Consider the following 18,372-nt stretch of genomic DNA (forward strand, 5'->3'; position numbering starts at 1 on the left):
CTCAATAGCAACCACGGAAGTTAGAAGACCTAGCGTTGAGAGTAAATAACTACCCAACTGGAATTCTCAAGTCAACAAAAAAATCTTAAAATAATATGGGCAAAATAGACATTATCAGAGAAAAATAATGAGAGAATTTGCTACCAGTGAGGCTTTACTAAAGGAAATTCTAAAAGAAAAGATTACACAGAGGGAAATGTGAAATATAAGAAGGAATGAGTTAAATAAGGAAGAACAACAAAGAAAGATGTAAATTTGTGAGTAAAGATAAAAGAACATTGTTAAAGTACTTGTGGGATTAATATGAAAAGAATTTGTAGCACTAAAGTACAAGTCACAAGTAACACATAAACCACGAAGGGGAAAAAGGGAGTTGGAATATTCTAAGATCTTTTACTGAGCAACTCTGATTTCTATAATAAGCAGTTTTTAAAAAGGATTTCTTGATACTCACCCGGGAATATAGAATAGAAAGTAGAACAGCTTTCTAGTTTTTAAATCAGACTTGAATATTTTGAATTTTCAGATTTTGAGACATTCATATTCAGTGTTAGTATATAAAATGCATTGTGCACCAAAATAGATTTAGCTATTGGAATTACTACATCCCTGTTGCTTTTCATTGGTTAGCAATTAACAAATGTCATCATTATTATTAATATCTTATATATTTTCCCTTTCTATTTTTGTCTTGAAAATTGTATCAAAATGTTGATAGACTAACAAAATATAATCCTAATTCCTTTCAGAATTATTTTCAAAATTGTCATAGTTTAAGATTTTCTTTCATGATATATATATTATATTGCTATATTGATAGGTCATTATAATGATAGGTCATTTTGACAGCATATTAAGAAAAAAATCAGTAGTTTTGGGGGAATAGTACTCTTTAGCAGAAGAACCTGCTCAACTGGCTCAGTCTCAAGGTAATAGTAACCAAATGACGGTAAAACTGGTTATTTTCTTAGCACTTTCTTAAGGCTAATAACATTATCAACACTAGTTTTGATTTATAAAACACTTAAATACATCAGCTGTCTTGTTGGAGAATGATTATAGTAAAATTTAAAAATGTTTTTAGACTTAATGAAATTGTGGTAAATATCTTTTGAAAGGATATATTACTGAAGCTAAACTTTTTATTTTTCTTTAATGTTGGCAGTGACACCAATAAACCCCCAAAACATTCATTTTTTTACTTAAATATTTTTATCATTGCTTTTATTTTACTTAACAACATGTGTAGGGCTAAAAATGGTGAGAAAATACTATAATTCACTGACTCTAAAATTGCAGATTTCTCTCACATTGTAACACTTTGAAATTGGGATTAATGTTACATTCTATGGCTTGTCATAATTTAATTGACTGTTTTTCCTTTTCAGTAGTATGTAAAGTGATAGTTTTTCAAATAATCAGTTGTAGCTTAGATTTGAAGAAATGTCAAAATACAAAGAGATCTATTTACCACAGATGGAATTATAAATACAGGTATTAATAGATTACATTAGGTCCATTGTTTAAAATTTTTATTAACAAATATCTATTAATGTTTTATTATCAAATTAGTAACAACATGACCCACAGAAATACATAAATTAAAATGTTCTAACATACTTTAGTTGATTATTGGGGGACCTGAATGACTCAGTCAGTTAAGCATCTAATTCTTGATTTTGGCTCAAGTCATGATATCAGGGTCATGAGATGGAGCCCCCCATAGGCTCTGTTTAGTTTCTCCATCTCCCTCTATCTGTTTCCCCACTCTTATTGCTCATTCACTCGTTCTCTCAAATAAATAAATTGAAAAAAAAAAACTAGCAAGAACCTACATTAATAAAAAAAATTGTTGATCATTTCATTGTAAGGGACAATTCTGTCTTAATAATTTAAAAAATGATGTCTTGGGGTGCCTGAGTGGCACAGTTGGTTGAGCATCTTACTCTTGATTTCGGCTGAGGTGGTAATCTCAAGGTGAAAGATCAAACCCTGCATGGGGCTCCACACTCAGTGTCAAATCTGCTTGGGATTCTCTCTCCTGCTTCCTCTGCTCTTCCCACTGATGCTCAGCTTGGCGAGTGTTCTCTCTCTCAAATAAATAAATCTTTTTTAAAAAATCAAGTAATATGGTATTACAATTTTTTTTTTGGTATTACAATTTTTAAAGTAGACTGATAACTTTGCTTTGCACCTCCTGCACTTATATTTAAAATTCCTGCTTAGATTCATTTTGCTGCAAGCAGAGATGAAGGAGGTGTTCCTTGCAAAACACATTTTACAAAATATTTATTGAGTGCTAAACACCCTGTAGGGTTATATGAAGAATAGTCCCTTATCCCATTCCTCAAGTAGTTTGTAGTTAATTTTTTTTTTTTAGTTTGTAGTTATTTTAGAAGGATATGTGATACCTGTTTCTGTCTGTGTGTCTCTGACAGACGTACAACCATTAAAGAACATTATACCATTATCCATAGTAAAATATTTTATTTTAAAATTACAATAATACCACTTATCTTTCTTTAGAAACAAAAAAGTCAAACAATACTGAAGGCTATATGATTAAACACTAAGTTCTTACCTTGTCTTCCTCCTTATACCCACTCAGCCCCATCCCACACTGTTTAGCTGAAGTAATTGTTTGGGTAGGTAGGCTTCCAGACGTTTTTCCTGTATATTTTTCAAAGATATGCAGAGTTTTTTTTGGTTTAGTGAGTGAGTGAGTTTGTTTTTCGAGTTCACACAGTGTTCTGTGCCTGGCTTTATTAACTTCATCTGTCTTTAAATGAATCCTATCAGTACATACATATCAGCTTTATTCTCAGGTGAAGAATTCAACAGAATGATATGTCATATTTTATTTGACCATCCCTATAGTCAGATATTAATATAGTCCAAGTAAAAAATACTTGGTGCAGAGGACTTCATTTCCAACAAGTTATAGCAAAGTAACTTTTACACTCTACAAACAAGTGACTAACTGTAGAAAGGAGTCTGTGAACTCTTTGACATCCTTTCCTTTCCTTTCCTTATCCTTTTTTATGTTTACTTCAGTCTATTAGAAGGCTTGTTACTGTTAAAAAGTGAAATATGTTTGATTTAGTCTTCATTTTACCCTCCACTAATTACGTACACTCTACTCAAACCAGAATGCTGCTGACATAGTATTTGATAAACATGTGTGATGAGCACTGGGTGATGTGTGGAAGTGTTGAATCACTCTATTGTACACCTGAAACTAATATTACACTGTAATTTAACTAGAATTTAAACAAAAACTTTAAAAACATTTAATAAACATGGTTCACTAATGGGATAGTGAAAATTGCTTTAAAAAACCACATGGCTTGTTCTTTAACTTTTGAATTTCACGATAATTGAGATAAATAATTTTGAAGAAAAAATTGTATATAATCATTAGATACCTACAATTGTGCAATATTTTTATAAATAGTAATAAAATAAAATAGAGACCATTTAATCTTAAATAAGTTAGAGTAGTACTAAGCAAAAGTCTCCAAGTTCTGCATTGACACATACTATTTACTACCTAAATACATGAAAGTGCAGCCACTCTGGAAAATTCTCTTTGGATTTCATTCAGTTAGCAGAAACAGGTATGGATGTAGGTCTTTTTTTTTTTTTAAGATTTTATTTATTTATTCATGAGAGACACAGAGAGAGAGAGAGGCAGAGACACAGGCAGAGGGAGAAGCAGGCTCCGTGCAGGGAGCCCGACGTGGGACTCGATCCCAGGACTCCAGGATCACGTCCTGGGCCGAAGGCAGGTGTTCAACTGCTGAGCCACCCAGGGATCCTGGATGTAGGTCTTTTTTTAAAGTGAAGGGCATAGTGGGAACTTTCAGAAAGTGGTGGAAACCTGTTTAAGATACAATTAACTGTGATTATCCCTGGATAGAGAGACCTAGTAACAAGTAGAGGGTGGTGGAGACTTTTTGTTCATGTGTAAGTTTCTATATAGCTTGAACTTTTAACTGTTTGCTTATAGCATGATTTTTAAAAGTAAAAATGAAATTAGCAGTTATGGTGTATGTCCATAAGAAGCTATGTGGTGGGGTAGATGGGGCATATATAGGTAAAAACAAACAAAAAAGCAAAAATACGTTACTAATGTGGTATTTGCTATTTTTAAAAACACTTAAAACCTATAAAAATTCAAGAAAAGGGGATAAAAACCCATTGAACACTTAGGTAAACATCAAGGGTTTGGTAGATGAGTTTTATTTCAAGCATAGTTGTCATCCTTTTATTTCCACTAAAATCTGTTTTAGGTAAGGGACCCTGGGTGGCTCAGTTGGTTAAATGTTCCACTCCTGATTTCAGCCCAGGTCACCATCTCAGGGTCCTGAGATCAGCCCCATGTTTGGCTACTTGCTAGGTGTGGAGCTTGCTTAGGATTCTCTCTCCCTCTCCCTCTCCCTCTCCCTCTCCTCACTGCCCCTCACATACTCTCTTTCTCTCTTTAAAAAAAAAAAAATCTGTTTTAGGTAAAATTTATAAAACAAAATACTAGAATATGTCAGCTATATGTGTTAGGGCAAATCTGAAAGCAAAGCTTTTATCATCTTTCTCTTATGAAGTCTGCCAAAAATTCCTCCCAATTCTTGGAACATGAAGTTTTCTGTCACTGGACAGCTTCTAAATGATCCCTCCATACCTTATTTGAACGTCATGACCTTGATAATTTTGGACTCATCTCCCAATTAATGACTCATCCCATACCGTTAATCTCCTAGAACTTCTAAGTAATATATCTCCTCATCTAGAATATATTCTTTAGGCATTTATTATATTTCTAATAAATGAGATTATGCTTAAGGATTTAGCTCGCAGGTCTCATTTGTATTTTTTATCTTCTCTGGATTTCCAAATTTGCTTTCATAGGAGTTATATTTATTTTGAGGACAAATTTACATCCTAGTCCTTCTTGTATTGGCACATATGTTCTTAGAATTTCTTGGGTATGACCCACATTTGTGGGCTATTCATTTTAATACCTCTAAACTTGGTAAACATTTCTAAAATACTGAAATCTATGGCTTCCACTGATCTGATTGTGTTTCTGAGATATTTTTGAAAAGGCAATAGTAAATGCATAAACCTGAGCAAAGTGGGGTTGGTGGAGTTGCTATACTTTTATCAGCATGTATTACAAATTGTGCTTTCTCATGAGAATTTGTTTTATTTTTTTATTTTATTTTTTTATTTATTTTTTATTGGTGTTCAATTTACCAACATACAGAATAACCCCCAGTGCCCGTCACCCATTCACTCCCACCCCCCGCCCTCCTCCCCTTCTGCCACCCCTAGTTCGTTTCCCAGAGTTAGCAGTCTTTACGTTCTGTCTCCCTTTCTGATATTTCCCACACATTTCTTCTCCCTTCCCTTATATTCCCTTTCACTATTATTTATATTCCCCAAATGAATGAGAACATATGTTTGTCCTTCTCCGACTGACTTACTTCACTCAGCGAGAATTTGTTTTAAAAAGGAGAGAGAGGCTCCACTGCTAAAACAGAAGTTTTAATGAATTCTTCCACTGCCTATGGCCTTCCTTTTTGAATACTTTCCCTCCATATATTATATGTTAGCTATTGTAGGGTAGTTATAGTTTATCATCCAGTAACCTTCTTGATCTTTAATTGAATCTTCATAGATTATGACTAAAAATTAATTTGCTGTATCAATTTCATGTATTATTGTTAACAGAAGAAAACAAGGAATTGGACTTGGATCACTCAGACTTAGGTTTTAATTGTTCATTTGCTACATACTAGTTTGTTTTTGTGTCTTGAGCAAACTGGGCTGGCTTATTCTCTGAACTGTAACAAAGGTTGATGTGAGAATTGAATTAAATACCATGAGTGTAGCACCAAAACATAGTTTTAATAAATGGTATTTAGTTGCTAAAGAGTTAGCAGTTAGTAATGATGGTATTTAGGATTCGTTTTTATTTATTTTTTTTAGCACTAGTTTTTAAAACAATTGTGGCTTCTGGTTTTGTTTACAAGAAAAGTAATTTCTGTGATCCTTTCTTCAAGAGTTGTACATGAGGTGTCCATCTTTCCAAAATGAAAAATTAGTAAATAATGATAGGATTTAAAAATCATGAATACATTTGCGTGCAGTCTTATAAAGGAATGAAAATAAAATAATATAATTATGTATTTAACCAAAACGAGTTTTTGTTTAAAATAAAACTACTTGGGGTTCCTGCGTGGCTCAGTCGGTTAAGCACCTGACCCTTGATTTGGCTCAGGTCATGATCTCAGGGTCGTGGGATGGAGCTCTATGTTTGGCTCCATCCTTAGCAGGGAATCGTCTTGGGATTCTCTCTCAGTCTCTCTTTCTCTCTTTCTCTCTTTCTCTCTCTCCCTTTCTCCCCCTCCCTTCATGCTCATACTTGCTTGCTCTCTAAAATAAATAAAATCTTAAAATAAAAAAATTACTTTATAATATCTTTTAGGTACTATAGTACATACTTTGCATGAATTATTTAATTTCTTATGATGACTGTATGAGGTGTCTATATTATTTTTATCTCTATTTTACAGATAAGGTAACAATTGTATGTGTACTAAAGGACATACAACTAATATGTGGTAGAGTCAGTATTCATACCTAATTTCAGAGTCTCCATTCTTATTACCACATTATTTTAAAAAATTACAGCAAAGTATGCTCTTCTGTGAAACCCTAATTTAGCTTTGAGTTGGTAATTTTTGATTCAGTAAATACCTATGAAAAAACAGCTGGATTATATTTTTTCTCCCCAGTGGAAGATGCTATTTTTAGTATTGTAAGATATATTTGATGATATTTTCAAAACAAAATCTAAGTATTGCCTGTATGAAAGTATTTGGGATAAAAACATTATTAAAGTACCTACAATAAAAAAGAAATTTTACTTTATTTCAATCAGGAGCTTGTTATAGTGCCACATAACTTCATTAAATGCCTTGAGCATAAAATAACTTTATGATTATTGGCTAAGAATATGGCATAAAAGGCCATTGTAGATAATTTTTTTAACATTAACCTAGTTATAGTAATAGGTTAGGTAGTGTTTATTGATCATTTACTTTGTTCTGAGCTCTTCCATGGAATGGAATCCTTTCAACAATCATTGAATCCTTTCAACAATCTAGGAAGAAGGCACTATTAATATCTGTTTTATAGCCTATTAAACTAAGACTTAAAGAGGTTTTATAACTGTCTCAGGCTGATTAGTAGTAGCAGACATATATTAGTAGCCCTCTAAATTATTTTTATTTTACACTTCATACTTATGAAATAGTCATAGCAGTGTTTGAAACAAAAGCTGCTGGAGTCATGAAACGTTTTTGTAGTGAATTTTTTTTTATGGACGTGTATTATTTTTCCCTTTAGGTTCACAATATTCTTGCAGAAATGGTGATGGGGGGAATGGTATTGGAGACCAACATGAATGAGATTGTTACACAAATTGATGCACAAAATAAACTGGAGAAATCTGAGGTAAGAATGGAAAGTGCTTTAGTTAATGGAGGTAGTAAGCATGATCATAAATTATGCATGATGTGTAGCTTTCACTGTTTGTCCTTCAGTATCACCCTTTAAGTACAGCTGATAGGCTTATTCAGTTTTTTAAAAATGGAATGTACATATCTTAGTATGTTAAATGTTCTGTGACTACTATCTACCTGATAGTTTTGTGTATTCTTTTTTGGTTATGGTTGTAACTGCCTTGGGTAATAAACACAATTCTAGATTCTTAACAGCTTAAAAAAGAAATGGCCTGTTTGAAGAATGAAATCATTATTTGCTTTACAAAACCTTAGTAATCATCAAGGAAATCTTAGACTTGATATTTTAGAGATGAGTTTAGTGTCGCAGAACTATTTCTGGAAAAGGATAAGAGAGGAAATTACTTCTCATGAGGAAGTAATGTTACAAGTTACAATTGGTGCTTTGCAAGCCTCAGTGAACACTGAAAAAAAGAAATTAATTGCCTTAATCTTTGAATTCTGGATCCTTCCTGGAGGTCACCGACAAGTTGGCTGTTTTATACAGTTATACATACATTCATGGCTTTTTCTGCATTCTAAGGAGAAAGGTTTAGCTAGTTACACATGTCTAGCTTTGTGCTACTCGATTAGGTGCTTGAGGATCAACCAGCACTTTAGCATATAAAATCCTACTTTAGAATTTTCATGAGTCTTTCCTCAAATATTAGGCTGAGTATCAATAACAGGTACTTTAATTGAGCCATTGAAGTTCACATTGTTTTGGTTGTTTCTTATTACTATAATGGAAGTTTAGAAAGATGAATAGTTTTGATATGTCATTCAACATTATACTTGTTACTTCTGGTATTTATAGTCATAACTCAGAAAAATAACTTTTATTTATAATTATAAATACAAGTTCAGGTGTTTGGTTAATTTAAAGTAAATTATACTGCAAAAGCAGCAAGATACTAAAAATATGCTAGCATTAATTTATAGCAGACAAGTTGTAAAGAATTTTTATCTTGTTGGCACTTCAAAGGATCGGTTTAATATAATGCTATGTTCATTGGAATTGAATGAAATATAGGATGATGGATATCGAAAATCTGAGGGTTGGAAACAGTTGAAGCTTTGTATAAAAACATTTGCCAGTGCTCTATTTTAAAGTTAAATAGTCCTGCATTTCTCTTTATCTCACTTTACCATCCCTATGAGTTGCCTAAAGAAGAGGCTTGTAATGGTGAAGAGCTTATAATTATGACTCTTTTAAATACCAACATAGTTTTTATGGGTTCTACAGCCAATTTTTAAAATACTGGTTTTTGAAAAGGGAAAACAAACTAGATTACAAAAAGTTTTGTTTTAGGACATGGAAAAGAGCTCAGAATATTATTTAGTAGAGTTGGCTTGCCTTTTATTATTTAGTATAGTAAAAGATTTACTCTGACCTCTAAGCTATAAAGTCTTAAGTGATAACTCAAATTTCATGTAATCTGTTAAAACTTGCTTTACAAAAACCTATAGATATAGATCCTAAATGCCAAGAGGCAAACAGTGACCAATCCATTAATAATCTGTCAAAAAGGAGTGGATATGTGGTAATTTATGACTTCTGTGTAATCATCTGTAAAAAATATATTGACCTTTTTTTTTTTTTTATATTGACCTTTTTGTCTGGAATGTTCATATTCTGGGTTTCTAACTTCTTTTTATTGATGTATCCTTTTTTTTTTCTTTTTCTCCTTGGTTTGCTATTTACAATACTGACAGAAGTCATTAAGGTCCTATAATAATTGCAAAATGGATATTTACTTTCTGATTGTCCAGTAAAACTTTGTTCATGAGGCAGTTTTTCCTTATCTGTAAGGAGCAGTAAAATACAAAGTTTACATTTTCAATGGAAGTAGTTCAAAGAATACTGTAACTGAACTCTTCACAGAAATAATTCTGCTTAAAATGATTTAAAATACTGGTGGAAAAAAAAATAAAATAAAATACTGGTGGAAAAGCTACTAGTATTTTTCATCCACTGATCATAATTTAATTTGTACAGTCAGGTATTATCTGCTACAAATTAGTTTTTCTCCTTTACTAGAAAATATGTCTAAAGTTTGGGAATAAACCACAATATTATGTTTTTTAATGAAGTGTTCCTCTATATGTGATGTCTGCTAATATTTTAGTTACAAAGTAGGATTTTGAATCAAAATGAGGCCATTTAGTCCTGATCATATTTTAATAGATAATGCCAAAAAATGTTGACTTTGTGTAATTTTTCATTAACTTTCATATTATGTTTGGAAGAGTACCACCTTTATTCCAGACACATTAAAATGTTAGACTTTTCATATGGGTTCCATTTCCATGTTACTTAAACTGGATATATATACCAAATATATAATTGCAGAATAATCCAAAATTATTTGGTCATCTACTATAAGCTTTAATTAATCTCTTACTTAAATTTTAGTTAAAATTTAGTATGCAAGCAAAAACTTGTCAAGAAATAATTAAGATTCAGAATATCATGATTGATGAAAAAACATGCTATCATACTTTTAAGATTAAGTGGTATTCAGAATAGCATATATCTTTTTAAAATCAGCCTGGATATAATTAAGATACAGTTTTTAAGCTATAACATGGATTTAGCTAGATGCCTTTACTCTGTCAGAAATCAAAGATTTTATTATTTTGGCTTAAAGGTAGTGTATTTCTGGTGATAGTCGAAAGTGAACCAGTTTAATTCCCAGTACCTAGAAAGGTAGAAGCAAAGACCTCCCAGATCTTTAAAGAGAGGAGAAACAAAGATATGCTCTGAATGTATTTTCGTCTATCGTGATTTGACAAGAAAAATGGTTTACTGTGACACTGGGGTCTGGGAAAAGGAGGGTTTAAGCTGGGAGGTTGGTGGGATTTGGGGGAAGTATAAGAGGCACTTAGGAATCTTCTTAGGAATAAAGGACTCCCTGGGGGTGGAGGTAGAGGGGTGGAGTTGGGGAGACTTATTAGCTTTTATGTATTTCATGTTATATTTAAGATGAATATAAATGAGATAAATGAGTCTGAATAATAGTCACTACGTTTTTAAAGTCAGTCTTCTTTTTTTCTGAACATCCTGATCTTTCTAGCTCTTTCCATTCTTCTCTCTTACAGACCTTTATCTTTCAATCTCCCAGACAGGACAGGTAGACAAGGTATTGCTGACTTTGAGAAAACTGTACTTTAACAAAGGGAAAGCAAAATGATGTCAAAGGCAATTAATTATTTAGGCCAGACTCAAAAATTCTTTGTGTTAATGAACCCATGTAGTCCCTGTAGCCTATTTTCCATTCTAGTTTCTCCTTGTAGTTTCTTCATCTTTTATTGGACTTACTGTATTTTACTAGTGTTTCATTGATGTCATGTTTGTTCTGTTTTGTCTGCCTGCATTGTAAAAAGAAAGTTTAAATTTTTTGTTCTTTTTTTAAACATCGTCATTTAACTGACAAATTACATTTGTAGAAATGACAGTTTACTTTGTATATAAAAATGTAGAGTTTATTTCAAACATCATATGGTAGAATTAATCTTAATTTAACTCTCACAGATAGTTTTTGTTTCCATCTTTCTAAATTAGGAGTCTAACATCAAATTGCCTGCTGGATTCTGGAGGCTATGAATTTTAAAACCAAATACTGAACATTTAGAGTTTTGCATACAAAGTGAGAAGCAATGAAAGCTTAGATAGAATAGTGACAGTTTAAATAATATTTCCCCCCACATAATGGTTTTCAGTTCCAAAGTCTTAACAGAATTGCTTTTATGGTTTTGACTAATTAACATGGGCATGTTAAAAGTGGCCAACAAAAAGTGTAAGATAACAAATCTTCTAAAATTGAATTAAATGTTCTAGAAATTGTAATTAAATATTTTGACCAAAATAAAATGGATTTTCAGGGTAGCAACCTTCTGACATCCAAACTTTATACTAAGACTCAATAAAATATTGTAATCCTTGGATATTTTTACAAAACATATTGCCACATATTGAAAATGTTTTTAATAGTTTCCTAGCTTTATAAAACTAAATTTTCTCTGGCATTTCCTATGCATTTTTCATACCCAAAGTTAACTGTGTAAATTATTTTTAAAAATTTTGAATCTAAATGGTGAGCAGCTTTTTTTGTACAAAGCTGTATAAAAATGAAAACTGAAAATGCTTATAGGACTCCATTTCAAAATTTCAAAATGAAAATACTTTATTGAGTCCCAAAGCGGAAAAAAAAAATATATATATATATATATATAAACTCAACAAGTTGGATTGCCCACTTTACTAATTAGAAAAAGGCCACTGAGAATTTGGCATTGCTCTTTAGCCACTAATTATTACTTTCTGTATGTTTTTGAGAAGCAGCAACACACAGGCAGCTTTTTAATTTCTTATCCCAAGATTGTAGGCTCTGTCACGAAACTGAGAGTACCATTTTTGGTCCTTAGATCTATATTACTTCATCCCTAGAATAGAAAATACATAATGGTCTCATTTATTCCACTGATCCAGGTCACTGCCAATTTCTGTGTTCTAGTCTTTAATTTATGTCAAATTGTCATTTTCTAGCAAAGAGCCACTTGGGTCTGTTAACTTCCATCACTGGAACTAGTAATTAGCTTTCTTCTCTTTTTAAATCAAATACTTATTGTCAAAGGACAGAGAATAAGAAAAAGTGGCCCTAACATACAATGATGCTGGAAAGTCAGCTTGTGAGTTGGTTCTGCTTCTTACCTTGACAATGAAGTTTACTCTGTTCTTCTACAAAATTATGATGAGGACCCTTGAATTCACTTATAGTGGTTGGCAAATAAAATCCATGAACTGGACATTAGTCTGCTATATTTATTTCACACAGGCAAAGCTGTAGTAGAAATTAAAACTAAATTGAAGATTATATTAAATGGATTATATAATTTAGAAGGTTTTAATATTTTTAAATATTCTAATTTTGATAAAATTTTTTATAAAATGTTATAGTTCTTACTCACTAGAGGGTTATCATTAGCATTTCTAACCTGTTTGTTTATAATTGAAATATTAAAGCACTGCTTTTAAAAGCAAAGAGCAAACCTATTACAAATTCCCAGATTAAGAGTTAGTCTACCTTACATTCAGAAATTAAAATACTGACTTTTTCCGTTTTGCTCAAAACATACATTCAAAAGCTGCCATTATTTTGTTAATGATTTTGAGTCTGAAACCATTTAATACTGTGTTTATTAATGTTGATGTTCTTTCACTTTGCTGTTAGGGCAAAATTATGAATGTGCATATAGCAACTTCAAGCAGGAAGGGTGGGTAAAAGGTTTTAGTATGTATGGATTATTCCCACTACCATCTTACTCTGTATGTAAAGTGTGAAAAAAATATTTTAAGATGGTAGGTAGTATTTTATGTATTAGATGAAATAAATATCTAGATTCTTTCCTTTTCCCTTCGAGAAAGTTAATTGCTTATTGCATGAGGAAAAGGGAGCCTTCCGATTCTTTGAAATATATTTTAGTAATGCTGCTTTTTCCACTTTTGCTTGCACATATTTTGTTTATTTTTGGGTCTGGCAATTTAAAAACAAAATCAAAAACAAATCATATCCATCCATTACTATCTTTGTGATTCAAGTGCTTGAAATTTCCAAGAGTATGTCTGTATAAGTCTTCTATCTGTTTGGCCTCATTTTGGTATACTTGCAGACTTCATTTTGTTTTCTTTCTCTTAATTCTGTTAATTTATTTAAACTCATGGGAGAGAAAACATGACCATTTTTTTATATACTGTACTTCATTCTTTCATCCAGTTCATACTCTTAACTGCTTTGGATTCATATATTTTTTTTTGTTAGTGGAGTTGCTGCAGTTTACCTGCCATGGTGGTGCTCGAGTATAACAACATAGATGGAAACAAGTTATTTCTCCAGTAGGGTTTCATTCTTTTTATTTCTGCTTGGTATCAACTGTGTAATCTTAAATCTTTAGGAGTTATGTGTACTGTCAGAAATATCTTAATTTTACCTTTTAAATTGTACATACTACTAACAAGTCAGGTAAGCTTCCTTTCTGTAAATTTTAGCGTTCAAAAAATTAATTAGTAAAAGTTGTTGCTTTGAATATAATATCTTACTGAAAAAAAATCTTAACAAAATGAAATTATTTTATACCTTTCTGTTGGTAAACTGATCTCCTAATAGTAAATTACCTCTTTCACATTTTATTCTTTAATAAAAATGTTTCAGACTTCACTTTAATGGAAGTCTGAAAATAAAATTATAGTAGTTCTGGTTTTGGCTACCTGAGAAGTCTTATTTCTAAGCCCTAAGTTTTTATATATAAATATTGATAGCTCATTTAAGCATCTACTTACTGACCAACAATCTTTTTAATATTTTTTATATATTCTGCAAAATCTGACTTCTTAAAATGTTAGTTTAATTAAAACTTAATGAAGTATGCATTACAGGTTTTTTTTATTTCCTACCATTTAAATTCACGACATACTACACAAAAGTATTGAACATGCTTGAGAAATAATTTGATTCTCTTAATTCATTTGCGTGTTCTGAATAGTTACCATCCTTTGCATGTCTATGGCTTGCTGCTTATGTTTAGAGGAATTGTAGTTTGTTGTACTTAGAAACTTCCTTTGGTTTTACATAATAAGAACTTGGCACATTATGCTATTTAAATCAATTGCTATATTGACTTTATGTATTCTCATTAGCAGCCAACAGTCGACACCATCTCTGGTCACAAAGAAACAACTTAATCTAAAGAAATTTAATAACAGGATGCATTTTTATTCTCATTTTCTTTGCTTAAGTTAAGTTTAGCTGTTCAAGAAGGCTTCTTGACAATGACGTTTAATTTAATACTAAGAAAATTATTTTTACTATTTTTAAAAGTAAAAATCATAGTATCCAGTAAAATATACATACATATCTACCCTCTCTCTCTCTTCCTGTCTCAATAATAAAAATCCTCTAGTAATTTGTGTCCTTTAAAATATTTGTATTCACATCTTATCGATACTTTTTTATAGTCTACTAATCATTTGTATCCTATATAGACACATCCAAGTAAAAATAGTGACAAATTGTTTTTTTAATTAGAAGAATTACAAAATCCTTCTACCTGGAGAACTGATACTAGCTCCAGGATGTCTGTAATTTTGTATAATAATTTTTGTTCTTTGGCAGAAAACATATTTTTGTGTAAAAAAAGAGAGCCTACAAGATGGTGAACTTCTTTGAATTGGATCCTTCTTTGATCCTAAATCATTTTAAATTTTGGTAGCTAGACGTTAAACTTGAAATAATCAGGTTAAAGACCCTTTTGAATATGATACATGCCACCCTAAACAATATTTATTGATATCTCCAGTATCTTTTGGGGAGGTATAAAAATAACTGCATTGTTTCAGGTAGGTATAAATGTAGAGGTCAATCAAAAACAACTTTCCTCCATTAAATTATAAAAACTGAATACTCCAGCCCTATTCATTCTTTAATTGGATATGGAGTGTTTCATTTATATTATTGTCTGTGTGGACCATATCTATTATTAATACTATTTTACTGATTTTTCTATTATTTTCCAATTCTGACTTGATAATCCGTGGCTTTTATTTCATTGCTTAACAATGTTTGTATCCTTTATTCAGCAAATAGTTTACACTGGCCTATTTTGTATCAGTCAAGATTTTTCTCAGGTAACAGCTTTATTATTATTATTATTTTAATTAACAAAAGAGGTAGGATTACATAAGAAAAAAACCCTAAAATTTCAAAAAGGGACATTAAAACTAGTATTTCTAATTACACAGACATTGTCTCATATATGTGATCTAAGCAAAGTGGAAGATTTGTTTTTGTTACCTAATTGTCTCTGCTTTTGTCAAGATGATGTATGCCACTGAACTCAGATGTGTTTGTTGGCTTTATTATATCACCTGAATAAAAATTGATGAAATATTAATCTAACTTAAACCTTAAAAGTATGAAGACTGTTGTAGCTATTTGAAAAAGATGACATATATGCATTTTTCTTTTATTTTTAAGCATATGTTTTTCAAAATTATTTCACAAATGATAAATTTCCCTATTAAGATGAAAGTGAAATATTGTGACACTAATGCTACTGGAAGTTTTAAAATTCATTTAATTATATAAATACTACCTTTTGCATTTAATACTATTCTTTGTCCAAATTTGTATATTGTAAACTGAACATATGTTGTTGGATATACTTTATATGACACAATACTTTTAATCATTATAATTTTTTTTTAATATTTTTTCTAATGCATGGAAGAGTTGGAAAGATCCTCGTTACAGTTTCATTTTTAGGAAGAACTCTTCTCTGGATTGAGGCTTACTTTAAAAGCCTGATTTTTTTTTCAGTGTTTCAGAACTTTCCTAGAAAAGTTTAGAAAACCCTCCATAATTAAAATAATTTAAAAAAAATTGTTGTTTTGAAATGTTTCAAGGGGTTGGCCCTAAGAAAAGGAACTAAATGAGTTTGATCTATTACTTTCATTTTTTATTTCACAGCATATTTTGATAATAAAACGCTATTTTAAAAGCAAAAAAACAAAACAAAAAAGCCAAAAACAAAACCCCAAATCTATCATGACTATTGCAAAAGATGTTTAAAAAGGAAACTAATGTAAAATATGCTTCATGCTTATATCATAAGTCAGGATATAGGTGAAGACCTAGTTTTGTCATTTGAATATTATATATGATATCTAAGTAGTACAGGTTAATTTGTATCTAAATCTTTATGTTCTTATCACTGCATGTATTCACTGTATTTTTTAATGTGTCAACTGTTTTTCTCTTTATAGATTAGAATTTCAAAGTAGCCATCCCATACCACTCAAACTACCATCTGGTCTCTGAGCTTGTTATATGAGAATCTTTTATCATTGTTCTCCATTTTTAGTGTTTCTTGATGAGCTACACCTGAGTTGTACATTTTCTTTTTCTTTTATTTGCTTCTGTATACAGGCTGGCTTAGCAGGAGCTCCAGCCCGTGCTGTATCAGCTGTAAAGAATATGAATCTTCCTGAGATCCCAAGAAATATTAACATTGGTGACATCAGTATAAAAGTGCCAAACCTGCCCTCTTTTAAATAAAAAATTTAAAAGGCCACTCCCAGGTAAAATCCAGGGGGAAAAGTCATCTAAGTTTACCATGCACTTGTTTACCAAAAATAGAGGAGGAGAGTCTTAATTTTTGCTCTTGGATTTAAGTCAAGGTACTGTATAAAAGTTGTGTAAAATCAGTATGAAAGTTCAATGTTGCTTTTCTTGCTCAGTGATTTTGAAGAAATTGAGTAGTTCCAGTATGATATTTCTCTTTCTTTTCTAAACTGCATTCCTGTGCCCACCTGAAGGCATGCCTCTATGTATTGGCTACTACAGTATTTCAAACAGTATTTGAGATATTTCTTTAAATTATGTACAATCCACAATGTTGGTGTTTTGTATGGATCACAAGTGCAGCATTCCATAATTCTTTCTGTTATTTGTCATGGTTGTTATTTAAAGAACCAAATATGTATTGCATGAAAACATTATGACCTTTCCTCTTAGTTTAAATAAACTCCAAGGTAACTGGACTTCTAAAGTACCTTTCTGTTTGCCTGATATCTACTTTAGCAATAATTTTTTTACGACCTTCTGACTCAACAAAGTAAATAAAAGTATATTTTATCACTGTTAAACAGTTGTTGATGTTGATTTATTTAATTAATACTTAATATTTTACTTTGAATATTCAAAAATTCACTAAATTATTCTAAAACTCAGTTACTTCACAAGTTAAGATGAATGTATCAGGTAGTGTAGTTATGTACAAATCTGAGGTGGGAGATGACAAATCTTTTTCTAAAATCTATATTGAGAAATTACAAAAGCTATTTTTATAAAGATAGGTGTAAGTTTTTCACCTGGTCCCTTCTTGCTCAAATGATGAAAACTAATTTTGGCAGATACCTAGTTGCTTTTGAACACAAAATCCTGTTGGGCTTCACTTGAGTATTCCATCCCAAAGTCAAAGCTAAATTGTTTTCTTAAGTTTTAACATTCTCATATTCTGATTTTTCATTATTGGCCCACATTTTTGTATTTGGTCTTATCTTCTGAACTGTGGATGAGGTTCCTCTTCCAGTTAGACCAAGGTTGGTGTTTTCGTTTTTTTGCTTTGTTTTGTTTTGTTTTGTTTTTTTAACCGTTCTAGTCCTCTCCAAATGTTCTTTTTGACACATTTCCTTAGATTTGTGGCATGTATGAATTTTACCTCATGGGCTCTGGAATGTAAGAAAAATCACTAATATTTATCTAACTCTGAGCTTCCTTCCATTGAGGCCATAGAAATTCAGTCTGTGATTATTAGGATTTCCATCAGTTCAGAGATGTATAAAAGTTCTACAAAGCAGAACATTTAGAGCAGTCCTTGGTCTTCAGTCATTTGACAAATGTTCTTTAAATGCCTACTGTGCCAGCTGTCATGGAGCTATAAACAGTACCACACAGAGTGCCTGGCAGTATTTTTCCCTCTTTTTCTTTTCCCTTTGTTTTGGGGCTGGGGTGGTGGGGTGGGTGGGTATTGAAAGAAGATCAAGTTTGAGTTTGGTTAGGATGTGCTAAAATTAGGGAAGCTTCTGTGCCAGTTAATAGTTTCACCTCAAGAAATAATCAAAAGGGTCTCATCTCCCATTATATTTGAGTAAGAAAAAGAAAGCATTGTGCAAATGACAAAAGAGGCAAGTCATGAAAACTATATCTCAGTAGCCAAGGAATAGGTAGAGATGCTTAATTTCACTAGT

General features: G+C 31.5%; 1 protein-coding gene across 8 annotated transcripts in view; it reads left to right on the forward strand.

Annotated features, from left to right (window-relative positions):
• Nucleotides 1–17,268, forward strand: part of AP3S1 (adaptor related protein complex 3 subunit sigma 1) — a 68,410-nt gene extending 51,142 nt beyond the window's left edge. For 3 of the 8 annotated variants that reach the window (XM_025446673.3, XM_049115968.1, XM_025446671.3), the window contains 2 exons: nucleotides 7,411–7,518; nucleotides 16,550–17,268. In XM_025446673.3, the coding sequence (XP_025302458.1) occupies nucleotides 7,411–7,518; nucleotides 16,550–16,678 (237 nt within the window). In that variant the 3' untranslated portion in view covers nucleotides 16,679–17,268. Of the gene's footprint in view, nucleotides 1–7,410; nucleotides 7,519–10,667; nucleotides 10,709–15,201; nucleotides 15,250–16,549 lie in introns of all 8 variants that reach the window. The other 5 variants (XM_025446676.3, XM_025446674.3, XM_049115967.1 and 2 more) reach the window with 3 other exon arrangements.
• The last annotated feature ends 1,104 nt before the right edge of the window (nucleotides 17,269–18,372 follow it).

This window comes from Canis lupus, chromosome 11 (assembly GCF_003254725.2).
Source record: "Canis lupus dingo isolate Sandy chromosome 11, ASM325472v2, whole genome shotgun sequence".
In the NCBI taxonomy this organism is placed as follows: Eukaryota; Metazoa; Chordata; class Mammalia; order Carnivora; family Canidae; genus Canis; species Canis lupus.